The sequence below is a fragment of the Moschus berezovskii genome, chromosome Y, assembly GCF_049115385.1.
Source record: "Moschus berezovskii isolate FMDL1 chromosome Y, NW_MosBer_1.0, whole genome shotgun sequence".
NCBI lineage: Eukaryota > Metazoa > Chordata > Mammalia > Artiodactyla > Moschidae > Moschus > Moschus berezovskii.
In genome coordinates, this window is record NC_142489.1 from 40,951,214 (window position 1) to 40,977,613 (window position 26,400).

At 38.2% G+C, this 26,400-nt stretch overlaps 1 protein-coding gene across 1 annotated transcript in view; it reads right to left on the reverse strand.

Moving 5' to 3' along the window:
* Positions 1-26,400, reverse strand: part of LOC129557906 (caspase activity and apoptosis inhibitor 1-like) — a 58,412-nt gene that overhangs the window by 28,076 nt on the left and 3,936 nt on the right. The window contains exons 2-3 of the mRNA XM_055428565.2: positions 23,307-23,373; positions 9,455-9,528 (exon numbers count right to left, since the gene is read on the reverse strand). Coding sequence (XP_055284540.2) covers positions 9,455-9,528; positions 23,307-23,373 — 141 coding nt within the window. The remainder of the gene's footprint in view (positions 1-9,454; positions 9,529-23,306; positions 23,374-26,400) is intronic.

Sequence of the window (26,400 nt, forward strand, 5' to 3'; positions counted from 1 at the left end):
ACTGTTGGTGGGAATGTAAATTGATACAGCCATATAGAAGAAGGTATGGAGATTCCTCAAAAAACTAGAAATAAAATGACCATATGACCCAGCAATCCCACTCCTAGGCACATAACCTGAGGAAACCAAAACTGAAAAAGACACATGTATCCCGATGTTCACTGAAGCACTATTTACAATAGCTAGAACGTGGAAGCAACCTAGATGTCCATTAACAGATGTATGGATAAAGAAGTTGTGGTACATACACACAATGGAGCGTTACTCAGCCATTAAAAAGAACACATTTGAGTCTGTTCTAATGAGGTGGATGAACCTAGAACCTATTATACAGAGTGAAGTAAGTCAGAAAGAGAAAGATAAATATCATATACCAATGCATATATAGGGAATCAATCCTGGGTGTTTACTGGAAGGACTGGTGCTAAAGCTGAAACTGAAATACTTTGGCCACCTCATGTAACGAGTTGACTCACTGGAAAAGACTGATGCTGGGAGGGATTGGGGCCAGGAGGAGATGGGGACGATAGAGAATGAGATGGCTGGATGGCATCACCGACTCCATGGACATGAGTTTGAGTGAACTCTGGGAGTTGGTAATGGCCAGGGAGGCCTGGCGTGCTGTGATTCATGGGGTCGCAAAGAGTCGGACACGACTGAGCGACTGAACTGAACTGATATACGGAATCTAGAAAAATGGTACTGAAGAATTTACTTACAGGGCAGCAATGGAGAAACAAACATAGAGAATAGACTTGTGGGCATGGGAAGAAAGGAGGAGAGTTTGATATACACGAAAAGAGCAACTTGGAAACTTATGTTATCATATGTAAAATAGACAGTCAACGGGAATTTGTTGTATGGCTCAAGAAACTCAAGCAGGAGCTGTGCATCAACCTAGAGGGGTGGGATGGGAAGGGAGATGGAGGGAGGTTCAAAAGGGAGGGGATATATGTATACCTATGGCTGATTCATGTTGAGGTTTGATAGAAAACAAAAAAATTCTGTAGAGCAATTATCCTTCAATAAAATTAAGTTATTAATTAAAAAAATACAGGTACGGCAATAAAAAAATTGGACAAAAAAGAAAAATAAAAGAACCTCTATGAGGACCACATATTTTAAAAAGGACACATGATCAATGCTTAATATAAAAGATTGATATCAATCTATAAAAGTAATATAAACAAATCTAAAGGCTAAGGGAAATGAACCACAATTTAACTCAGTTTTGTTAAGACCAGAATGAAAAACACGCTTATAAGCAACTCAGTCTTTGGGGTAGGTGGCAGAATATTAAAGGACAAATATAACTAATATTCTGTTTCACTTTTATCTTCTTTTTAAGAACTTGTACACACTGGACAGGATAGAAGAGAAAGAAGGAGTTGGTGATGGACAGGGAGGCTTGGGGTGCTGTGATTCATGGGGTGATGCCATCCAGCCATCTCATTCTCTGTCGTTCCCTTCTCCTCCCGCCCCCAATCCTTCCCAGCATGAGAGTTTTTCCAGTGAGTCAACTTGTCACATGAGGTGGCCAAAGTACTGGAGTTTCAGCTTTAGCATCATGGAAGTTACCAAAACTCATAGCAGGTACAGCACAAAGAATGAACCCTAATGTAAACTATGGATTTTAGTTAGTGATAATGTATTAATATTGCTGCATCAATTGTAACAGATTTACCTCACTAATGCAAGATAATATGGGAAACTGGAAGAACTGGTAAGTGGGTATACAGGAGTTCTGTTGTTTCCACTCAAATTTTTTTTATAAATCTAAAGACATTCCAAAATTTTTTTAAGTATTACTTTTCAAAAATAAAGTTTGTTAACTACAAGCTTATTATGTATCAACTATATGATATAGCAATCAAAACTGCTAAGTATATCATAGGCTATGGATGCTAGGTACATAAAAAGTTCAGAACCTGCTGACAAAATCTGATTTCAAGCCTAGTATTTACGATCTTCCCTTTGGGAGGAGAGCTTTTATATAAGGAGTTATTTTTTCCAATGAACTGGATGAGAATATAATGATCAAAAAGCACACTGGATCCAAAGCGGATTCAAACATCTAAGGAGGTTTGGCATATATGAACTCCAAAGTAGCTGAAGAGAGACACTTCCTCACAGTGTGTCTACAATACTGTCAAACACATCACAAGATATAATGGTTAAAATGAGCACAATTTAAAGAAACATGGAAACAAACATTTCTCTCAAAATTCTGAATCCAAGTCTTCATAATTTCCTTCTTGATAAAACACACACAGACTATTACACATCCCATAATCTTGTCAGTTTACTTTAAAAAAAAAAAAGAAATACAGAAAAGTCTCACATTTAAATTCAACAGGAGGCCTTCAAAAGGTACAGGAAGAGTATGGGCTAATTTGCCATATAAAATGTAATTTTCACCCTTTCATTTAACTATTACTCATAGAAAGAGACAAATTAAAAAGCAGGGAGGATCATGTTTGGTGTCACTGCTGGTAATAACTTGTGAAAAACTCAGAGGAATGAGAAAAGAGATGTAGATTCTTAAGCCACACTGATGGTTATCCCACAATCTCTTCTTACTTCACCAATCACTGAATTGGATATCATTTCCCCAAAACAATGTTTTGGTTTTTTTTTTTTTTTAATCGTTAAAGAAGTTAACTCCTGTTGAGAAGCCACATTCTGTGAATACTCATTTGTTAGAGCCAGTCAAGGGGATAATCAAGGGCTAGGAGGAAAGGAATTAGACTCTAACTTTGAAAACAAACCAGCAGTACAAGTGTACACATGCTTTCTGTTTTCAACTCCACAACAGGCTTGCAACACTTTCTTTTCAGTCTCCCCTCAGCTCTCTAACATGCCTGCCTGCAACTGTAGTCTTCAAATGAAGAGGCTGTGCAGAGTTCATTTGCCAAACCAGGGATTTCCTCACATAAAGCTTTTGGCCAATAAATGCTACTTTATTAATTGATGATCTCCATTCTCTCTTCCTTTACTGAGCAATAAAAGTCTCTGATGACAGTTTTCTCATTGTCTTTTCAGTTTTTTCTAAATTGTACTTAAAGGGTTGTGAAGTTCTTTTCAGCAAAAATCAACCCCTTTGTAAGTGCAAGTTCATTTCTTCACTCTTTTTTATTCTAGTTCCCCTCCGTACCTACCTTCGTTTCCCCTAGAGCAGTATCACCTCAGAACAACAATAACAACAAAAGCAGTAAGAACAAAAATTAACTGAGTTTTTCTATTTACTCTCACCTTAAGGATTCAAATAGTCTCCTACAGTTTTTTGTTTAGTATCTTTGCTAAACAATGGGAAAATCTCATATCACATTTAATTTTTTAGAAGTAATAAATGAACACTATGGTCACCATCAATCCTTAATAGCCTAAAAGAGTCACCTCTCAACTTCATTGTTTACATAAACCTATCAGTGAAAACATTTTTCAGTACCTGTCCCACTACACACACATAAACTTTATTTTTACTTATAAATTAATACATAATTAATACGAACTATAATAATTACCATATTTAACTGAAAAATTTTAAAGGAAGAAATTTAAATATATTAGTTTTTATGTATTTATTCACTTTAAAATTTCTAGTATTTTTATTTTATATTCTCAGGGAGTGTGTATAATTATAATTTGTTGACCAGCAGTCTGAAAGGCTGAAAATATCTAAATTTCATCACATGGTTTAACCACTGTGAACAATTTTTCCCTATTAAAGTCTACTTTTCCAATTCTTGAAGCTCTCAATAAGGTAAATTCTTAAAGTTATCATTCACTAACTCCTGAATTAGAAGGCCAAAATATAATTGCGTGAGGCGATGACATTAATTAAAAAAAAAAAAAAAAAAAAAGGGACAAGACTTGCGTCTAATCATAATAAAAGTCTGTGTGCATTTTTCTGTGTGTTTGCATGTCTTTCTCTAATAGATAAGAGGAATAATTTTCACATGAGAAAGATGATGTAAAAGATGCAGAGTAAAATGCAGTCAATGTTTTATTAATTTTGATCATTTTCTATATCATGCGGTTTCATTACCTATTTTTATAGCTATATTCAAATGAATGTATTTCGAAACCATCATACAGCTTCAGTTCAGTTCAGTCGCTCAGTCATGTCCGACTCTCCGCGACCCCAAGAATCACAGCACGCCAGGCCTCCCTGTCCATCACCAAATCCCGGAGTTCACTCAAGCTCATGTCCACAGAGTCGGTGATGCCATCCAGCCATCTCATTCTCAGTTGTCCCCTTCTCCTCCCGCCCCCAACCTTTCCCAGCATTAGAGTCTTTTCCAGTGAGTCAACTCGTCGCATGAGGTGGCCAAAGTATTGCAGTTTCAGCTTTAGCATCAGTTCCCCCAATGAACATCCAGGATTGATCTCCTTTAGAATGGACTGGTTGGATCTCCTTGCAGTATAAGGGACTCTCAAGAGTCTTCTCCAACACCACAGTTCAAAAGCATCGATTCTTCGGCGATTAGCCTTCTTCACAGTCCAACTCTCACATCCATACATGACCACGAAAGACTAAAAATCAATTATGTTTTTTTCTAACAGAAAAATGGAGACAGAGAAAAGATTGTATATCTCATTATTCTTCCATTAAACAATTTAATAAAACAATTATTAACACTTCGCAAGTGCCAGCACTGCACTAGGCACTGGTCTTTAGAAAATCTGATAGAAAGGAACTTCAAGATTAAGGTCAAACATCCAAACGTTTAAACACTACTTGAATCTTCTCTACAGCAGCACCACCAAGTGGCCATTTGTGTAACTTGTGTGAAAACACCTTCAGCAATATGGATGTATCAGAAAGCAGAATGCATTTTCTGATACATCTGACTATTTGAAATAAGCAAACTGAACCAACCATATCTAATAATAACCTTATCTACTAGCCCTACTTTTATTCTCTATTAGAACGAACCTAATCAGTCTTCTACATAGCAGCCTTTCAAATATTTTAAAGGAACTACTATAAATCTCAACTCCTCTTCATCCTAAATATAAATTTTAAATTAGCTATTTAATTATGTAGAGTTAAAAAGAAAAATTCTCATAACAACTTCCAAGAAGGAACACAAACATAAGGACTTAATTTTTGAAGTTACAAAGGAGAATACTTTGCAAAATTACACATACTCCAGCAATAAACTTTAAAGCAACAATTTAAATTGCTTTAATATTACTGAGTATCTTAAATTTATTTATTTATAGATAAATATATGAGAGTTCAATAATATTAGCAAAGATCTGTTTTATATTTTTTAAATATTTTCAATGTATTAAATAACTGTGACACGCTGACAGAGACCAGACTCGTGGACACAGCAGGAAAAGGCGAGGCTGGAATGATTAGAGAGAGCAGCACTGAACCATATAGGTTACCATATGTGAAATACAAGCTGCTGTGCAACACAGGGAGCTGAACCTGGTGCTCTGTGACAACCCGGGGTGGGGGTGGGGAGCAGGGTGTGGGTGGGAGGCTCAAGAGTCAAGAGGGAGGGGATATATGCATACCTATGCCTGATTCATGCTGTTATATGGCAGAAACCAACACAACACTGTAAAGCAATTATCCCCCAATTTTAGAAAAGACAAAGAAAGAAACTGTAAAGCACATAAACTGAAAAATAAATATTTTTAACAAATAGCAGTTCCATTTTTTTAACTGTGGCACAAATGACCAATTTAGAAAATTTATACAAACCATTCTTCTACCCTTTTGCTAAAAATGATTTACAACACTAATCCTAATGCTATTTTACTGCAATATCAATCAACTGGATTATATTTACATTTAAATGTTTTTTCAGTGAAGGCAGAAGTTAGTGTACAGTCTGATACTCATCTTCAGCACAGCCAGTTTCATAAATGAATTTCCTATCAACAAGATAAGTAATACCAGCACTAGACAAAGAAATGCCAATTTCAATTTATCCAATTCACAGTTACTATTTCTCAATATTGAGTATTCCAGAAGCTGAAAAAACTGAAAAGATAATTTAGATAACTTGCCAATATCACATACTATTAATAGGGCATAAAAATAAGATTTATTTTATCCTGAAAGAGCAATGAGAAAATTCAATGCTGCTTTATATTTTGGTCTACTGAACAGTTACTTTAACACTAAATAAGCTTCAATGAATTTTCTTAAATGGTCAAGCCATTAAATAAAATGACAATGCATTCACAAGGAGAATTATGTTCTGTTTTTATTAACCAACTGTGAGCAAAAATAAAAAGTTAGAGATAACAATAAATCACTTTTTAAAATCTACATATTAAAAATAGACAATATTAGTCTATTTAGAAAAAAGTCAATCTTTACTGAGCCTACCAGCATTTCTGTCTCCTGGGGTACCTCAACTTCTTGGGTAACTCCCATCAAGTTATACTTACTCCCTGGTTTGAATTTCAGTTTTACTAACATTCGTCTGTAAGGTGTTCCACATAATTGAATCTTCTAAATAATTTATAATATACCCCATTATGCAACAAAATTTAAAATTTTAACCATTTCATAGGCATTTGTCTAAAAGACTTGACTTATTTTCCTGTTTTCTGAAAGGAGCTGAAAAGTAACCATTTTCTATCAATTCAGTCACAGTATGCACATGAACAGTACTGCACAATGGTCCTGCTGGGCTTGGATCTTCTGTTTCCTCACTCCTGCTGGCTGTCACTTACTGATTACTGTGTTCCTCACGATTCTGATGCTGAGGTGAGAACTTAAGAGTGTCTATCAAGGCTCCTGAGTATTAAAAACTGGGCTTTGTGGTATCTGGCTACTGAGTTATTTTCCTTTCCTTCTTTGCCTCCATCGCTAATTTTCAAATGACTGAAGTTACCATTAAAAAAAAAAAGTCACAGAAAAACAGGCTGTTGGCACCAGGAAGGAAATCCTGTTTAAGAGAGCTCCAGGTGCCGGACCAAGGGAGCAGAAAAAACCCCTCCCCTTAGAGCGCGGCACTAACTAATTTGTACAATGTGGTCTCCATTCCTTTTTCCCTGGGAACGAGAATCAACCTGTCCATTCTGAACTTTTCCATCCTTTATATGGCACTCTTTTCTCCACAGATAATCTAGTAACAGTCTCCACACCACCTGCTCATTAAACGCAAAAACAGAAACAAAGGCAGAAACAACAGCAGTGTTGTCAAAATACACACAGGGTACAAGAGTTAAATGATTATGACTACATAATATGAAAATGATGTGTGCTTAGCATGTACTTATACATGACAAATATAAATAAAACTATGAATCTGAGTTTATGAAGGTGGGGAGGCTAAAAAGAAGCAAGAATATACTGAGAAGAAGTAAGAATAAAAAGATACAATTTTGTCTGGCTATTGAAGAAGTTAACAGGACTTCTAAAAAGCATTGGAATACTCAAAATCATCGGAAATATATATAAATGCCAGAGGACATAAGTTAGAATTATAGAAAACTTAGATTTTGTTCTTTCTACATGCAAATTGAAAGAATCACAAAATTTACCAACTTTTTTTCCCCTTTCCTAATTAAGTGTTGGTAATACAGACCACAGCTTAAGAAATTCTGCCTGAATAAACTGATGACCTGTATCTCTCTCCCAAGGAAGTTCTCATGACTCAAAGTTTTAGAGAAACTATTCTAAGTCATCAAAGATTAGCAGCCTATGAAACAAACAACATAACCCTTTTGGCCGCAACGGACTCTCATGTCTCTGAAGTAATTTTATCAGGAAAATGGAAAAATGTGAGGTATTCTTTGAGGAACTAATAAAAATTTATTTTTACATTCAATTTTCCCTACCAGGCATGAGGAAAAAGCAAACAAACAAAAAGACATCTAATAGATTAGCCCATTGACTATGCCAAAGCCTTTGACTGTGTGGATCACAATAAACTGTGGAACATTCTGAAAGAGATGGGAATCCCAGACCACCTGACCTGCCTCTTGAGAAACCTGTATGCAGGTCAGGAAGCAACAGTTAGAACCGGTCATGGAACAACAGACTGGTTCCAAATAGGAAAAGGAGTGCGTCAAGGTTGTATATTGTCACCTTGCTTATTAACTTATATGCAGAGTACATCATGAGGAACGCTGGGCTGGAAGAAGCACAAGCTGGAATCAAGATTGCTGGGAGAAATATCAATAACCTCAGATATGCAGATGACACTACCCTTATGGCAGAAAGTGAAGAGGAACTCAAAAGCCTCTTGATGAAAGTGAAAGAGGAGAGTGAAAAGGTTGGCTTGAAGCTCAACATTCAGAAAACAAAGATCATGGCATCTGGTCCCATCACTTCATGGGAAACAGATGGAAAAACAGTGGAAACAGTGTCAGACTTTGTTTTTTTGGGCTCCAAAATCACTGCAGATGCTGATTGCAGCCATGAAATTAAAAGACGCTTGCTCCTTGGAAGGAAAGTTATGACCAACCTTGATAGTATATTAAAAAGCAGAGACATTACTTTGCCGACCAAGGTCCGTCTAGTCAAGGCAATGGTTTTTCCCGTGGTTATGTATGGATGTGAGAGTTGGACTGTGAAGAAAGCTGATCGCCGAAGAATCGATGCTTTTGAACTGTGGTGTTGGAGAAGACCCTTGAGAGTCCCTTATACTGCAAGGAGATCCAACCAGTCCATTCTAAAGGAGATCAATCCTGGATGTTCATTGGAGGGACTGATGCTAAAGCTGAAACTCCAATACTTTGGCCACCTCATGAGACGAGTTGACTCACTGGAAAAGACTCTGATGCTGGGAAAGGTTGGGGGCGGGAGGAGAAGGGGACGACGGAGAATGAGATGGCTGGATGGCATCACCGACTCTGTGGACATGAGTTTGAGTGTACTCCGGGAGTTGGTGATGGACAGGGAGGCCTGGCGTGCTGTGATTCATGGGGTCGCGGAGAGTCGGACACGACTGAGCGACTGAACTGAACTGAACTGAACTGAACTGAAATGACCTACCTGGCTTGAATAAACAACACATACCACTTTCCTTGTGTTACAAAAGTTACTGATTTGTAGAAAACAATATATAAGGAAGAAAGTAAATGACAAAACATTAAGCAAAAAAAAAAAAAATATTAGAGACAAATAATCCTATAAAACTTTTTTCCTCTACATAAAACCCACAGTTATCCAGTCAACATATCTACAGTATCCTTCAGCTAAGAGTATAAATAGATTATTGAATTAAAACTTTTCAAAATGAAACCTTGCTGATGGCACTTGTAACCATATATTACTAAGACAGAACCACTCCAATACCCAAAGGGGTCATGAAATAAAGGATGTATTCCTTACTTTTGACCTCAGACCAAATAAATTTTCTTTCCCTATTTATAAAACGAGGGAAAACTAGAAGACTATGAAAATTTATTATTGGTAAAGTGCTTATAATTTTCAGGCAAATGTTTCAGAAAAAGTCAAGTATGTGATCCATACCTTGTTTTAATTCCAAACCTTCAGGTTGCTTGTTCTTTCTCAGGGATGAAGTAGAATCTACACAGCTGTCTTGTCTGAGGAATGAAAGTAAATAAAAACAACTTTTTAAACAATATTCAAGGTCCTAAAATTAAGTTATACACTTGAAAAGACACAATGAATCCTTCTCAGTCCCCAGGGTACCATTAGTACACTCTGGAGACAGAAACATGTATACAAGTGTCAGAAGTAGCAGCTACAAACTACTACAATTTAAGTAGTGTACTTCTTTGTAAAATCAAAAAGCAAACCTGGAAAGAATACCAAGGTAACTTTTTCTCCTTTTCAATACTCTGCAGGGTAGCTAATGGGAGAAATCTAACTCACAGAAGAATCCAATAATTTTTCAAGTTCAAGTGTTAAATTTAATGGGCACTTTGACATTCAAATCATTTTACAGTCATCTAATTTCATACCTCAAATGCTTTGATGTTTATAGTTCAGTTCAGTTCAGTCGCTCAGTCGTGTCCGACTCTCCGCGACCCCATGAATTACAGCACGCCAGGCCTCCCTGTCCATCACCAACTCCCCGAGTACACTCAAACTCATGTCCACAGAGTCGGTGATGCCATCCAGCCATCATTCTCCATCGTCCCCTTCTCCTCCCGCCCCCAGCCTTTCCCAGCATCAGAGTCTTTTCCAGTGAGTCAATTCGTCGCATGAGGTGGCCAAAGTATTGCAGTTTCAGCGTTTACAGTACGTGGGCAATATATATTTTATTTGTAATACACATATGTAATCAAAGTAAATGGATTATGTTTAAGATGCCACTAAAGAGTTCTTGATCCACTATGTTCTGCAAAAGACCTCAACTAATACTTTTTCTTAGAGAACGCCGTACCATCTTTATACTGATGTTACAAATACTTTTCAGAAAGTCAAGAAATTAACGATTATGAATACTCAAAATGACTATTTTCTTTAAAATATGTGTCTATCATCTTCTGATAATTTTTATACAAACTCTAAGACTAACAAACTAAAAATATCTAAGAAAGTTACCTATTCACAAAACTTTATATTCACTTAATAATAAATTCCTCAAATAACTAAAGGATAAAGATGTGATTATTTCTCTGAGAAGTTTACAATTTTCTTTCCAGCCAACACATTTGGCTCTTTTAAGTTCATTTTGTGTTGAAATTTTTCTAATAAGTACAAACTCAAATAGACATTATAAAAATATTTTAATCTGGTGTTAATTGTGACATGTTAGAGATTTAATATTGAGATATCTCAATTTTTAAAATTTCTTTTAGTCTAATTTCAATTTTCTTCTTTCACCAGAATGACTAGCAGATCCCAAAGAGGATAACAACAAGACTCCATGGCAGTCTGGGGACAGATTAAATGCCAATACACTACATAGAAACTTTGCATAAATAAAGTTAAAATATACCACCTCAAGTCTTACGTCAAATTAGATTTTATCTATTGGGAACCTTATTTCTAAGTATATTCCTTTGAAGAAAATATTGTTTGCTCTTAAACTTGAATGGCATTTATTTCCCTTCTAAACACATACACCTAATTTTTAAAAAATTACTTGAACAAAAACATAAAGTAACATCACCATTAAAAGGACATATAGTTAGTTCAGTTGCTCAGTTGTGTCCGACTCTTTGAAATCCCATGAATCACAGCACGCCAGGCCTCCCTGTCCATTACCAACTCCTTAGGTATACACAAGACCTTAATATACAGAACATGATTCATGTAAAATTACACCTGAGAATGTATAATCTGTATCATGAGGAATCATTAGACAAAGCCAAAGTAGGAATAAGTAATATTCTATTAAAAGTGGGAAGGGAAGTTAAAGTCAATGTTATAAAATACAAAGATAGGCTGTGGAAACATTCCAGTAAAGGAAGCTAAAAAGTAGTGACAATTAAATGTTACAACTGTTGTGAGGCTCCTCAACTAAAGTGGAAAAACATTATAAAGGATATTGTTGAGTCAAGAGACAAATGGAAATACTGATGGCAGATTTGTCAAAACTAATTTAGCAATGTTAATTTGCTAAAGCTGAATTTACTGAAGTTAACAATATATTGTGGTTATATGAAAAAGAATATCACTATTCTTAGGGAAAAATGCAATGCAGTATTTAGAGGTAAAATGTCATGATGTATGTTACTCAACTTTAAATGTTTCAGAAAGAAATACACAAGTATATAAACAGCATATGTGCAATGGGATAAAATATTAATAACAGATAAATACAGGTAAAGCACACATGTATACTTCTTATATTATTATTCTTATTCCTGCAACATTTTAATAACTCTTAAATTTTTCCAAGTAAAAATTAACTAAGCAATGAAATTATTTTATGAATTATTTTAATTTTATTTTTTATTTTCTCTGTGAAAGCTCCTTGAATCACCTTAAGATAAAACTAGACCCCTCTATAAAGACTATCTGCTGTCATAAACAATTTCTTTCACTGCTCAAAGTGAAACTTTTATAATGTTCTTTTTCTCTTAAGTTGGATTTGATCTGGCTGTTGAAGAAAGTTACCAAAAAAAAAAAAAAAAACACGACACACACACACAGACAGTAGACGCAGTATACCTCCTTGAGGCTGTAGAGTGAAAAACTAGATGCTTTTACATCAGTATCATCTGAAGCTGAAAAAAATTCCAGACACAGATCGACAACTAAAACTACCATATACATTTAGAGTTCTGTAATACAATTCAGAGATTTTCACTGAAGAATATCAAAGGCAAGATAGAAACAAAATAGGAAATGTCTTAAAGTAGAAGAAAATTATGTGTACATACATCTTATTTCCAGCTTTAGGAAAATAAAAAATGCCATCCCCAGATGATAAAACATACTAAGTGCCAAAGGTAGGAAAACTAGAGGAATTCCAATTTATATTTAAACGGTATTTAAATATTTCTATCAAAAACTTTAAAATCATGTCAGAATTTTATAGCAACTAGAGAGAAAGGAGGTAAAGGAAGGAGGTAAGAAACGCATGGCTGGCGTGAGTTTAAGAATCTCACAATGCTTTCTGCATTCTTTTCCATGAAGAAAAAAGAAAGGCAGTTTTAATTTTCCCGGTTCTCTTCTATCATCTGCAGTGGTCCTTAAAGCAGCTTAATTTACAGTCTTGGCCCTGAATTATAAGAGAGCCCTATGTCTATACTTGGGATTTGTTCTCAAACCAACATCAGTCCACCTTTCTTTCTTTTCCCTCCAATATAGTTCTAGGCAGGATTCTTTCTTGCAACTCGAATGAGTTTGTTTTTAAATCAGAGTAATACACTGGGAGATCTGCAGGACTTAATCAAAAAGAACCACACAAGTGAATTACTAAGGTTTATCTTTTTAAAAGAAAAAAAAAAAAAACAATTTTTTTTTTTTCCAAAATAAAAATACTGGGAAGAGACCTCAACAGAAGAATAAAGAGACAGAACTGCAACAGGATTCTTCCCATTCTGGCAAACATCAGCTATCAATCAGGCAAACTAGCCTAGCAATAGGTATAACCCTTGGTTCTTTTCACTCTCCTAGGAGTAAAACAGAAGCTGAAAGAAGCCAGTCTACTAACTTATGAGTTTTGTACTATTAAAAATGAGACACAGGCAGAAGCTAGAGTATCCAAAACAATTTTGTAAAATAACAAAATTTAAGGATGCACACTGTCACATTCAAGACTAAAAGGCTACAGGAATTAGGACAGTAATGGTATTCAGTTCGGTTCAGTCACTCAGTCGTGTCCGACTCTGCAACCCCATGAATCACAGCACGCCAGGCCTCCCTGTCCATCACCAACTCCCAGAATTCACTCAAACTCATGTCCATCGAGTCGGTGATGCCATCCAGCCATCTCATTCTCTGTCGTCCCCGTCTCCTCCTGCCCCCAATCCCTCCCAGCATCAGAGTCTTTTCCAGAGAGTCAACTTGTTGCATGAGGTGGCCATTAGAGAAAGGATAACATCTAAATTAACAAAACAGAAGAGAGTCCAGAAACAGATCTAACACACATATATATGGTTAATAGTTGAAAATAACATAAATGTATATCACAGCTCTGTAGGTCAGAAGTCTGGCCAGGGTCTCACTGCACTACAATCAAAGTCCCTACAGACAACTGCCTTTGTTTCTGGAGGCTCTAGGGGAGAATTCATTTCCTGCTCATTTGGGCTGTCAGTTCCCTGATACACTAGGACCAAAGTCCCTGCTGCCTTGCTGGTTGCCAGCTTCCAGTCAAGGTCCTCTCATGGCACATCTCTTTGACCTATTCTTCTTTCCCTTTAAATTACTCCATGTGAAGAGAACTGGGATAATCTAAATAATTCAGAATAATATCCCCATCTCAAACTCCTTAACCTTAACCAAATCTGCAAAATCCCCTTTGTCAGTATACAAAACTAAGACATTATCAGGTTCTAGAGACCAGAGAGTCATTTTTCTGCCTACTATATGGCCTCAATTGGAGAAAGGGTAACAAATTATGGTACATCCACACAGTGGAATGCCAACTACTCATCAAGGAAAAGGAAGGAACTACTGAGACACACAGCAACATTAACAAATCTCAATCGCATTATGCTGAGTAAAAGAACCCAGGCTCAAAAGGCTATATACTGCACTGCTCTATATGACATTTTGGAAAAAGAAATAGTATAAGGACAAAAATCAGATCAGTGGTTGTTAAGGGTTGGAGACAGGAGAACGAGTGGACTACAAAGGGTCATGGGGGAAATTCTGAGTGTGATGGAAGGGGTCTTATTGTGGTTGCAATGGTAGATAAATTTGTCAAACCCACATAACTATATAATTTTTTAAATGAATTTTGTTCTAAATTACACTTTTACTATTTTTCAAATTGGGGTACTGCCAAGTCTTAGAACAAGTTTACAAAAATGAAATCACATAGTGCTCAAATGTAACCCTCGAACACCACGGAATGGAGCAAAACTATTTTCCTCAAAGGGCCTTTTCCAAACAGCAAATTAATCCATACCTCTAATATTTCCCTCAGCAAGCTCATTACTCAAGATAGCAAAATTGAACCCTTGTTTCCATTTCCATTCCCCAAATAATGTAATTCTAAAAATCAGTTACCATATTCCAGTTTCTCTGGTCCATGATTCTCTAAGAATTTGTTCTATAAATTAGCTCTACAATTACATGTTTTGTAAATAAGGCAGTTCTCTAAACGGGGGGCTATACTCTATACAAAAGTGACTAAAGGGAACAGAGGTTCTCCTCTTTCTGCTATCCCTTTACTACTGCTTTCAAGCCTTTCCAGTTTTAAGTTGTATGAGATCACTTTGTAAGTGCTTTATTTAAAGGGGTACAAGAAGGATATGCAAACATTCTATTAATGTTAAATCTGGAGTCCTATCCAAGTTTTAAGTCACAATATTGTCAATGATTAGTAGCATTTTCTGTGAAGGTTTTCTGAAAAACTTATCCTATAGTTTTGATATCCTGACTAAGGATCACAGCCTAATAGCAATTTAAAAGGACATAAGTGGGAGAGGGGTGGGATGATTTGGGAGAATAGAACTGAAACATGTATATTATCATATGTGAAACAAATTGCCAGTCCAAGTTCGATGTGTTATACAGGATGCTCAGGGATGGTGTACTACGATAAACCCGAGGGATGGGATGTGGAGGGCGGTGGGAGAGGGCTTCAAGATGGGGAACATATGTACACCTGGGGCAGATTCATGTCAGTGTATGGCAAAACCAATACAATAATTTAAAGTAAAAATACAATAAAACTCAATATTCAAAAAACTAATATAAGTCAGTCAGTCAGTCAGTTCGTCGCTCAGTCATGTCCAACTCTTTGCGACCCCATGAATCACAGAACGCCAGGCCTCCCTGTCCATCACCAACTCCCGGAGTTCACTCAAACTCATCTCCATTGAGTTGGTGATGCCATCCAGCCATCTCATTCTCTGTCATCCTCTTCTCCTCCCGCCCCCAATCCTTTCAAACATCAGAGTCTTTTCCAGTGAGCCACCTCGCCCCATGAGGTGGCCAAAGTATTGGAGCTTCAGCTTTAGCATCAGTCCTTCCAATGAACACCCAGGATTGATCTCCTTTAGAATGGATTGGTGGGGTCTCCTTGCAGTTCAAAGGACTCTCAAGAGTCTTCTCCAACATCACAGTTCAAAAGCATCAATTCTTCGGTGATCAGCTTTCTTCACAGACCATTTCTCACAGCCATACATGACCAGTGGAAAAACCATAACCTTGACTAGACGGAACTTGGTTGGCAAAGTAACGTCTCTGCTTTTTAATATGCTATCAAGGTTGGTCATAACTTTCCTTCCAAGGTGTAAGCGTCTTTTAACTTCATGGCTGCAATCAGCATCTGCAGTGATTTTGGAGCCAAAAAATAAAAATAAAGTCTGACACTGCTTCCACTGTTTCCCCATCTATGTCCCATGAAGTTTTGGGATCAGATGCCATGATCTTCGTTTTTTTGAATGTTGAGCTTCAAGCCAACATTTTCACTCTCCTCTTTCACTTTCATCAAGAGGCCTTTGAGTTCCTCTTCACTTTCTGCCATAAGGGTGGTGTCATCTACATATCTGAGGTTACTGATATTTCTTCCAGCAATCTTGATTCCAGCTTGTGCTTCTTCCACCCCAGTGTTCCTCATGATGTACTCTGCATATAAGTTAAACAATCACGGTGACAATAAACAACCTTGACGTACTCCTTTTCCTATTTGGAACCAGTCTGTTATTCCATGTCCAGTTCTGACTATTGTTTCCTGACCTGAGGCAGGTCAGGTGGTCTGGTATTCCCATCTCTTTCAGAATTTTCCACAGTTTATTTTGATCCACACAGTCAAAGGCTTTGGCATAGTCAATAAAGCAGAAATAGATGTTTTTCTGAAACCCTCTTGCTTTCTCTATGATCCAGCAGATGTTGCCAATTTGATCTCTGGTGCCTCTGCCTTTTATAAAACCTGCTTGAACATCTGGGAGTTCATGGTTCACATATTGCTGAAGCCTGTCTTGGAGAATTTGGATCATGACTTTACTAGCGTGTGCGATGAGTGCAAACGTAGGATACAGGTAATCAATGCTCTTTAAAATACACACTGAGTTTAAAATAACTGAGCATAATGATGGGTGTAAGGAAAACAAAGACCTGGACTGTACAAATAAATAAATAACTGAGCAAAGAATAATGACAATTTAACAATTTGATCCCATTTGTGGGGAAAAAAATCCTTCTATGCTTTAAAATATGTATACAATAGTTTTCTCTTAAACTATTTTTGTAATAAATGAAAAAGTTTGAAACTTGTAAGTAATAAATTATTTTCTAAAAAAGTAGTAACAGTAAAAAATAATAATTAAAAATAACAATGAGTTATTTTGCTTTCTTTAGGTTTTCATAAAAAGAATTTGGGGAAGGGAATTCCCAATATGCATCAAGGTAAAGTGGAATTTTAAGAATAGTGATTGTTACAAATTCAAAGTTAAAAATTCTAGAGCAGATACAACAACATTTTTTCACTGCTTCTCAACAAGTATTAATCTAAGTGCTTTACAATTTCTTTCTCATTTAATGATCATCACAATCATATGAGTAGGTACTGATGTTACTCCTATTGTCCAAATAAAGTAATTCAGGCACAGAAAGGTTAAGTAACTTGCCAAAAGTCAGAGATATAGTAAGCTGTGTAGATCTGCTGTTAAAAATGCAGGTTTAGTTTAACTCGGGAACCTTCATTTTTTTTACATTTAAGGAGACTTTCTCCTACGTAAAGATATAGTTCTCCAAGTGGTAATACTAAAAATTTTAAGTAGTCATTATCTATATCTCAAAGTATCAAGTCAGTTTTCATTCAAAACGTGGCCCCAAACCTCACAGGAAAATACTTATTTCTACTGGTAAAACTAAGATATGCTATTAAACCAAGATGGAATTACTATTTTACAGTGGAAATTTTCAATGAAGAGACAGACAAGATCAATAACAACTGGTAACCAACTGTGGTGTTGGAGAAGACTCTTGAGAGTCCCTTGTACCGCAAGGAGATCCAACCAGTCCATTCTAAGGGAGATCGATCCTGGGTGTTCATTGGAAGGACTGATGCTAAAGCTGAAACTGCATTACTTTGGCCACCTCATGCGACGAGTTGACTCACTGGAAAAGACTCTGATGCTGGGAAAGGTTGGGGGCGGGAGGAGAAGGGGACGACCGAGAATGAGATGGCTGGATGGCATCACCGACTCGATGGACATGAGTTTGAGTGAACTCCGGGAGTTGGTGATGGACAGGGAGGCCTGGCGTGCTGTGATTCATGGGGTCACAAAGAGTCGGACACGACTGAGCGACTGAACTGAACTGAACTGAACCAAGTATTGGGAGGGGGCATTAGAGGGCAGACACACTCAAATCATAATCACACACACACACACAAAAATATCTGATCATATGGACCACAGCCCTGTCTAACTCAATGAAACTAAGCCATGCCGTGTGGGGCCACCGAAGACAGACGGGTCATGGTGGAGAGGTCTGACAGAATGTGGTCCACTGGAGAAGGGAATGTCAAGCCACTTCAATATTCTTGCCTTGAGAACCCCATGAACAGTATCAAAAGATAAAATGATAGGATACTGAATGAGGAATTCCCCAGGTCAGTAGGTGCCCAGTATGCTACTGGAGATCAGTGGAGAAATAACTCCAGAAAGAATGAAAAGATGGAGCCAAAACAAAACAAATACCCAGTTGTGGATGTGACTGATGATAGAAGCAAGGCCCAATGCTGTAAAGAGCAATATTTCATAGGAACCTGGAATGATATGTTCATGAATCAAGGCAAATTGGAAGTGGTCAAACAGGAGATGGCAAGAGTGAACGTCGACATTCTAGGAATCAGTGAACTAAAATGGACTGGAATGGGTGAATTTAACTCAGATGACCATTATATCTACTACTGTGGGCAGGAATCCTTTAGAAGAAATGGAGTAGCCATCATGGTCAACAAAAGAGTCTGAAATGCAGTACTTGGATGCAATCTTAAAAACAACAGAATGATTTCTGTTCATTTCCAAGGCAAACCATTCAATATTACAGTAATCCAAGTCTATGCCCCAACCAGTAATGCAGAAGAATCCGAAGTTGAACAGTTCTATGAAGACCTAAAAGACCTTTTAGAACTAACACCCAAAAATATGTCCTTTTCATTATAGGGAACTGGAATGCAAAAGTAGGAAGTCAAGAAACACCTGGAGTAGCAGGCAAATTTGGTCTTCGAGCATGAAATGAAGCAGGGAAAAGGCTAACAGAGTTTTGCAAAGAAAACACACTGGTCATAGCAAATACCCTCTTCCAACAACACAAGAGAAGACTCTACTCATGGACATCACCAGATGGTCAGCACCGAAATCGGATTGATTATATTCTTTGCAGCCAAAGATGGAGAAGCTGTATATAGTTAGCAAAAACAAGACCAGGAGCTGACTGTGGCTCAGATCATGAACTCCTTATTGCCAAATTCAGACTTAAATAGAAGAAAGTAGGGAAAACCATTAGACCATTCAGATATGACCTAAATCAAATGCCTTATGATTATACAGTGGACGAAAGAAATAGATTTAAGGGTCTAGATCTGATAGACAGTGCCTGATGAACTCTGGACGGAGGTTCGTGACACTGTACTGGAGACAGGGACGAAGAACATCCCCATGGAAAAGAAATGCAAAAAAGCAAAATGGATGTCTGAGGAGGCCTTACAAATAGTTGTGAAAAGAAGAGAAGTGAAAAACAAAGGAGAAAAGGAAAGATATAAGCACATGAATGTAGAGTTCCAAAGAATAGCAAGGAGAGATAGGAAAGCCTTCCTCAAATATCAATGGAAGGAAATAGAGGAAAAGAGCAGAATGGGAAAGACTAGAGATATCTTCAAGAAAATTAGAGATTCCAAGGGAACATTTCATGCAGAGATGGGCTCTATAAAGGACAGAAATGTTATGGACCTAACAGAAGCAGAAGATATTAAGAGGTGGCAAGAATACACAGAAGAACTGTACAAAAAAGATCTTCACGATGAAGATAATCACAATGGCGTGATCACTCACCTGGAACCAGACATCTTGGAATGTGAAGTCAAGTGGGCCTTAGAGAGCATCACGACGAACAAAGCTAGCAGAGGTGATGGAATTCCAATTGAGCTATTTCAAATCTTGAAAGATGATGCTGTGAAAGTGCTGCACTCAATATGCCAGCAAATTTGGAAAACTCAGCAGTGGCCACAGGACTGGAAAAGATCAGTCTTCATTCCAATCCCAAAGAAAGGCAATGACAAAGAATGCTCAAACAACCTCATAATTGCACTCATCTCACACGCTTGTAAAGTCATGCTCAAAATTCTCCAAGCTAGGCTTCAGCAATATGTGAACCGTGAGTTTCCAGGTGTTCAAGTAGGTTTTAGAAAAGGCAGAGGCACCAGAGATCAAATTGCCAACATCTGCTGGATCATGAAGAAAGAAAGAGAGTTCCAGAAGAATATCTATTTCTGCTTCATTGACTATGCCAAAGCCTTTGACTGTGTGGATCACAATAAACTGTGGAAAATTCTGAAAGAGATGGGAATACCAGACCACCTGACCTGCCTCTTGAGAAACGTGTATGCAAGTCAGGAAGCAACAGTCAGTACTATACATGGAACAACAGACTGGTTCCAAATAGGAAAAGGAGTACGTCAAGGCTGAATATTGTCACCTTGCTTATTTAACTTATATGCAGACTACATCATGAGGAACGCTGGGGTGGAAGAAGCACAAACTGGAATCAAGATTGCTGGGAGAAATATCAATAACCTCAGATACGCAGATGACACCACCCTTATGGCAGAAAGTGAAGAGGAACTCAAAGGCCTCTTGATGAACGTGACAGAGGAGAGTGAAAAGGTTGGCTTGAAGCTCAACATTCAAAAAACGAAGATCACGGCATCTGGTTCCAACACTTCATGGGAAATAGATGGGGGAACAGTGTCAGACTTTATTTTTTTTGGCTCCAAAATCACTGCGGATGCTGATTGCAGCCGTGAAATTAAAAGACGCTTACTCCTTGGAAGGAAAGTTATGACCAGCCTAGATAGTATATTAAAAAGCAGAGACATTAATTTCCCAACCAAGGTCTGTCTAGTCAAGGCTATGGTTTTTCCCGTGGTCATGTATGGGTATGAGAGTTGAACTGTGAGGAAAGCTGATCACCGAAAAATTGATGCTTTTGAACTATGGTGTTGGGGAAGACTCTTGCGAGTCCCTTGGACTTCAAGGAGATCCTACCAGTCCATTCTAAAGGAGATCAATCCTGGGTGTTCATTGGAAGGACTTATGCTAAAACTCCAGTACTTTGGCCGCCTCATGCGACGAGTTGACTCCCTGGAAAAGATTCTGATGCTAGGAGGGATTGGGGGTAGGAGGAGACGGGGACGACAGGGAATGAGATGGCTGGATAGCATCACCGACTCAATGGAAATGAGTTTGAGTGTATTCTGGGAGTTGGTGATGGACAGGGAGGCCTGGCGTTCTGTGACTCATGGGGTCGCAAAGAGTCGGACACGACTAAGCGACTGAACTGAACTGAACCAAGAGTAAATCCCAAATGAATCAAACATTTCAATATTTTAATCCTAAGAGAGATCAACCCTGAATATTCACTGCAAAGACTTCTTCTGAAGCTCCAATACTTTGGCCACTTGATGCAAAGGGTCGGCTGCAAGGAGAAGACCCTGAGGCAGGGAAAGCAGGAGGGCAAGAGAAAAGCACAAGAGAATATCAGACGGTTGGATGGTATCAAAGGATTCAAGGGACGTGAGTCTGAGCAAGCGCAAGCATATCGTATGGACAGGGAATCCTTGTGTACTGCATTTCACTGGGTCCTTCAGGGTCATAGACATGGCTTAGTGACTGAAAAACAACAACTCCACCAAAGAGAACTTAGGCTAATCTGTCATTATCCTGAAAGGCAAATGGGTTTCAATCTATTGGGTATCCCTTGGATCACAGGCCATGAATCCAGCTAGGGCTCCGGACTGCTACACAGGAGAAAATAACAAAGGAAAGAAAATGATAATTGAAAAACTGGCCCTGAATAAAAACTTCTAATGTAAGGAAAAAATATGAAGGTCAAGGACCAGATTATCTTTAGCCACACATCATGTTTCAAATAATAAAAATATTTGTGTTTGTGCCTGAGTATGTGTGTGTGTGTGTGTCTGTTTAGTGACTTGCATTAATGCAGGAATAAGTACGTGGCTTTGTGATGAAGTGCTGGAAATTACTGAAACAAACGGACAAATGTGAATGGCCAGCTCAACAACAGAATAGAATTTTCAGTTAAGAGAAAAGCATGCATTTGAACTGAACAAAACGTTAACTTCAATTCATTTCAACATCTGCACTTGTCTACTGGCTATCCCATACCACAGGTTTGTACAGTGGCTCAGCCATGAAGAATCCACCTGCAAATGCAAGAGACAAAGGAGACACGCGCTAGACCTCTGGGTCAGGTTGATCCCGTGGAGAAGCAAATGACAACACACCCAGTATTCTTGCCTGGAGAATCCCAAGGACTCAACAGCCAGGGGGATTACAGTCCACGAGATCGCAATAGAGTCAGACATGACTAAGCACAAGCAACAGGGCTTGAAAAAAGTAGTGTTTAGGTGGTAGTACAACAGCAAGCTTCAATATCTCGAAATCGTGCTAATGTAGTTACATAAGGAAAAGGCTTTGCTCATAAAGGATGACATATTTAGGGCTAAAAACCATAGCTGCATGTAACTAGACCTGCGTATAAGAAAGTTTAAAACGTTAGGAGGAAAACGTGCATGTTCCAAAAGAAAGCACAGGAAGAAAACATTAAAGATTAGTGATTCTAATTAAAAAACAAACAAAAAACATATAGGAGTTTTCACATATTTCAACTCCTCTTCCCATGAAAGGGAAAAAAGTAAGTGCTTCAGTCACCTATTTCACTCTTATTTTAGTCTGCACTTACTTAACTAACAGATAGTCAATTATTCAATTACTTTATTCAATACAATCATGCGCTAGTGACATTAGGGTACCGAGGCGCTGAGTTCTTGCCTTAGATTTCGCATAATCTACTATTACAAGAGTAGGCAATTTTCAGTATTGGCAGCCAGGCTTACACTGCTCTAAACACTGCGATTCACTGTCATTTATACCATGTTTTCCACAGAATTAAAACAGGACACCTTATTTACAGAAATGCCACATTAAGCCTGCATGAGAAATAGTGTAAAATGAATTGTTTAATACAGAAATTCTGGAAAATGTAGGGCACTGTCAATGGGGAAAAGCTAGAGATACAAGGGGCTTCTATGGTGGCTCAGTTCAGACACAGCTTTGATCACTGGTCCAGGATGAACCCACATGCCTCCGAAAGACTGAGCCCCTGTGCCACAGCTATTGAGCCTGTGCTCTACAGCCTAGAAGCTGCAACTGCTGAGCCCACGTGCTGTAGCTACTGAAGCCTGGTCTCCCTAGTGCCTCTGTTACACAAGTTGAGACAACACCACAATGAGAAGCACGTGCATTGCAACTACAGAGTTGCCTCTCTTCCCACAACTAAAGAAAAGCCCATTCACAGTAATGAAGACCCAGCGCAGCAAAATAAATAAATCCAATAAAAACATAAGCAAATAAAATAATTTATATTAAAAAGAAAAAGGAGTTAGGAGACAATTTCTCAGGATTATGACAAAGATATGTTACAAATTAAAGACAGAAATTCACATTATTAGAAAAGGTATAAGTAACTAAAGAATTCTTACCTTGTCCATTCTCCTTTTTCATAGTCATTCTCCTTTTTACCCTTGCGACTGGTTCTGCCTCCTTTACCTAAGTGATTAAAAAGTGAATAAAAATTGAATTCTAATCACCTGTATATTTACAAACTCAACTATCAAAGAAGATAACATAAGTTTTTAAACTTTTTAAAAACACAGTGACATATTCAGTTCAGTTCAGTGGCTCAGTCATGTCCAATTCTTCGTGACTCCATAATTTATAGCACGCCATTCCTCCCTGTCCATCACAAACTCCGAGTTCACTCAGACTCATGTCCATCGAGTCGGTGATGCCATCCAGCCATCTAATCTCAGTCGACCTCTTCTCCTCCTGCCTCCAATCCCTCCCAGCATCAGAGTCCTTTCCAGTGAGTCACTCTTCGCATAAGGTGTCCAAAGGATTAGAGTTTCAGCTTTAGTATCAGTCCTTCTAAAGATCACCCAGGACTGATCTCCTTTAGAATGGACTGGTTGGATCTCCTTGCAGTCCAAGGAACTCTCAAGAGTCTTCTCCAGCACCACAGTTCAAAAGCATCAATTCTTCGTCACTCAGCTTTCTTCACAGTCCAACTCTCACATCCATACATGACCACAGGAGAAACCATAGCCTTGACTAGACGGACCTTGGTTGGCAAAGTAATGTCTCTGCTTTTTAATATGCTATCTAGGTTTATCATAACTTGCCTTCCAAGCAGTAAGCGTCTTTTAATTTCGTGGCTGCAATCAGCATCTTCAGTGATTTTGGGGGCCATAAACATAAAGTTTGATACTGAATCCAGTGTTTGCCCATCTATTTTCCATGAGGTGATGGGACCATGTGCCATGATTTTTGTTTTCTGAATGTTGCGCTTCAAGCCACCTATTAAACTTTCCACTTTCACTTTCAACACAAGGGTTTTTAGTTCCTCTTCACTTTCTGCATTAAGGGTGGTGTCATCTGCATATCTGAGGTTATTGATATTTATCCTGGCAATCCTGATTCCAGCCTGTGCTTCTTCCAGCCTAGAATTCCTCATGATGTACTATGCATATAAGTTAAATAAGCAGGGTGACAATATACAACCTTGACATACTCCTTTTCCTGTTTGGAATTACTCTGTAGTTCCATGTCCAGTCCTAACTGCTGCTTCCTGACCTGCGTACAGGTTTCTCAAGAGGCCGGTCAGATGGTCTGGTACTCCCATCTCTTTCAGAATCTTCCACAGTTTATTGTGATGCATACAATCAAAGACTGTGGCATAGTCAATGAAGCAGAAATAGATGTTTTTCTGGATCTCTCTTGCTTATTCCATGATCCAGATGATGTTGGTAATTTGATTTCTCGTTCCTCTGCATTTTCTAAAATCATCTTGAACATCTGGAAGTTCACGGTTCATGTATTGCTGAAGGCTGGCTTGGAGAATTTTGAGCATGACTTTACTAGCGTGAGAGATGAGTGCAATTGTGCGGTTGTTTGAACATTCTTTGGCATTGCCTTTCTTTGGGATTGGAATGAAGACCGAACTTTTCCAGTCCTGTGGCCACTGCTGCATTTTCCAAATTTGCTGTCATATTGAGTGCAGCACTTTCACAGCATCATCTTTCAGGATTTGAAATAGCTCAACTGGAATTCCATCACCTCCACTAGCTTTGTTTGCAGTGATGCTTTCTAAGGCCCACTTGACCTCACATTCCAAGATGTCTGGCTCTAGGTCAGGGATCACACAATCGTGATTATCTTGTAGTTATTCTGTTTATTCTTGCCACCTCTTCTTAATATCTTCTGCTACTGTAAGGTCCACACCATTTCTTTCCTTTATCGAGCCCATCTTTTCATGAAATGTTCCCATGGAAACTCTAATTTTCTTGACGAGATCTCGTGTCTTTCCTATTCTGTTGTTTTCCTCTAATTCTTTGCAGTGAGTGCTGACGAAAGCTTTCTTATCTCTTCTTGATATTCGTTGGAACTCTGCATTCAGATGGTTATATCTTTCCTTTTCTCCTTTGATTTTCACTTCTCTTCTTTTTACAGCTATTTGCAAGGACTCCTCAGACAGCCATTTTGCTCTTTTGCATTTCTTTTCCATGGGGATGCTCTTGGTCCCTGTCTCCTCTACAATGTCATGAACCTCCGTCGGTAGTTCATCAGACACTCTATCAGATCTAGAACCTTAACTCTATTCCTCACTTACCACTAAATTCAAGGGATTGAATTTAGGACATATCTGAATGGTCTAGTCGTTTTCCCTACTTTCTCCAAGCCTGAATTTGGCAATACGGGGTTCATCATCTGAGCCACAGTCAGGTCCTGGTCTTGTTTTTACTAACTGTATAGAGCTTCTCCATTAGCCACTTAGAAATTGCCAATGGCTGTCTCTTAATCCCTTACCAGATAATAATATTATCAACCACAGAAAATGGTGCACTAAATAAGCCAGCAAATTTGGAAAACTCAGCAGTGGCCACAGGACTGGTAAAGGTCGGGCTTCATTTCAATCCCAAAGTATGGCAATGGCAATGAATGCTCAAACGACCGCACAATTGCACTCATTTCACACGCTAGTAAAGTCATGCCTAATATTCTCCAAGCCAGGCTTCAGCAATATGAGAACCGTGAAGTCCCAGATGTTCAAGCAGGTTTTAAAAAAGGCAAAGGAACCAGAGATGAAATTGCCAAAATCCGCTGGATCATGGAGAAAGCAAGAGAGTTCCAGAAATACATCTATTTCTTCTTCATTGAGTATGCCAAAGTCTTTGACTGTGTGGATCACAATAAACTGTGTAAGATTCTGAAAGAGATGGGAATAACAGACCATCTGACCTGCCTCTTGAGAAAACTGTACGCAGCTCAGGGAGCATCAGTTAGAACTGGACATGGAACAACAGACTGGTTCCAAATAGGAAAAGCAGTACGTCAAGGTTGTGTATTGTCACCCTGCTTATTTAACTTATATGCAGAGTACATCATGAGGAATGCTAGGCTGGAAGAAGCACAAACTGGAATCAAGATTGCCAGGAGAAATATTAATAACCTCAGATATGCACATGATAACACCCTTGTGGCAGAAAGTGAAGAGGAACTCAAAAACCTCTTGATGAA